Raw genomic sequence first — 1,280 nt, 5'->3', positions numbered from 1 at the left:
CCGCCCCCGGGGCTGTTACCTTTCCCGTCCATGGCATGCACGAAATCCCCGTGATACGTTTTACTCTTTAATTTCTCTTCCAAATTGAAACTCCTGATGCTGACAATTTCCTCCACGTCCGAGAGGTCCTCGTTCTCATCGTATCGCCTTCTGCCGATAGATCGCTAGAAAACAACAACAAAAAGCACATTGTCCGGGGAAAGAAGGGAAAAACAAAATAATTTAAAAAACTCAAGGGTCGGCGGGGAGGAAAGGGCATGGATCGGGCAGGACGATTTGATAAACAGACTCTGGGGGGAAATAATTAAGACGGCACGACACAAAATGAACAAAACCTGAACCCAAACAAGCTACAACACAGCTGCGTGCACAACCTTCTCCATCCCGTGACACGGAACTAGACGGGAATAACAGGTGTTTGGCTGCAGGAAAACTCAAACTTGGGCTGCCGGGCAGGAGCAGGCGCTGAAAGGCGAGCGGGAGACAGGCGCAACTCGCCCAAAATTCACAAGCTACAGCACCGATGTGCTCCGCAATCCCGCAAAAAAACGTGAGCGGCGGCCAAGGCTCGTTAGCAACCGGATCATTTTTATTATTATTGCACGTGAATACAAGAGAATTCCCCGGGAAAGGGAAGAAGGAGGGAGGGGAACCGGGGTGGGGGGGGGGAGGAACCCGAATCATTTAACCTGATGCACGCAGCATCCAGGTTTGGGTATTTACATAATCCCAGTGTTTCCATAGCCACACCGGAAGCCGCGATTTAAAAAACACATCGCTTTATGTAACGCCGCGACGGATGCGCAGCCCCCACCCCGCTGCCTGCGCGGAGCCTGCGCGCTTTTACAGCGCCCAAAGCGGCGGGGGGTCCAAGGGCGAGGGGCAGGAACGAGTTAAATGCAAAAGAAGGGGGTGATGGGGGGGGGGAAAGGCCCGGTGCTGCTCTCCCCCCTCTAGCCCCCCGAAGTTGCGGCGGGCGCGGAGCCGGGGCTGGAGGCGGCGGGTTCCCGGCCGCGTACGGAGGTAGGTCCACCCGGTGCGGGTTTGGGGTTGGGGTGGGGGGAGCCCGGTGCACCGGCTGCCTCCAGCAGCTCTGCCCCTCGCCCCGCAAATCCGGCAGCCAGCCCAATACACACACACACGCGCGGTGGATCAGCACAAACCCACAGGAGAAGGGGGGGAAAGCCCAATACACACACACACACACACGCGGTGGATCAGCACAAACCCACAGAAAAAGGGGGGGGGAATAAATAAATAAATAAATAAATAAATAAATA

At 55.7% G+C, this 1,280-nt stretch overlaps 2 protein-coding genes across 5 annotated transcripts in view; one reads left to right on the top strand and one right to left on the bottom strand.

Moving 5' to 3' along the window:
* Positions 1–1,280, bottom strand: part of KDM2B (lysine (K)-specific demethylase 2B) — a 141,969-nt gene that overhangs the window by 134,501 nt on the left and 6,188 nt on the right. The window contains exons 1-2 of one of the 2 annotated variants that reach the window (XM_014962594.1): positions 375–504; positions 20–164 (exon numbers count right to left, since the gene is read on the bottom strand). In XM_014962594.1, the coding sequence (XP_014818080.1) occupies positions 20–164; positions 375–383 (154 nt within the window). In that variant the 5' untranslated portion in view covers positions 384–504. Of the gene's footprint in view, positions 1–19; positions 165–374; positions 505–1,280 lie in introns of those variants that run through there. The other variant, XM_014962588.1, reaches the window with a different exon arrangement.
* ORAI1 (ORAI calcium release-activated calcium modulator 1) overlaps positions 922–1,280 on the top strand; it is a 23,326-nt gene continuing 22,967 nt past the window's right edge. For 2 of the 3 annotated variants that reach the window (XM_014962663.1, XM_014962654.1), the window contains exon 1: positions 922–1,023. The gene's annotated coding sequence lies outside the window, so the exon portion shown is untranslated. The remainder of the gene's footprint in view (positions 1,024–1,280) is intronic. The other variant, XM_014962672.1, reaches the window with a different exon arrangement.

The sequence above is a fragment of the Calidris pugnax genome, unplaced genomic scaffold (genome assembly GCF_001431845.1).
Source record: "Calidris pugnax isolate Ruff unplaced genomic scaffold, ASM143184v1 scaffold32, whole genome shotgun sequence".
Classification (NCBI taxonomy): Eukaryota; Metazoa; Chordata; class Aves; order Charadriiformes; family Scolopacidae; genus Calidris; species Calidris pugnax.
This window is presented reverse-complemented; position numbering and strand designations above follow the sequence as displayed.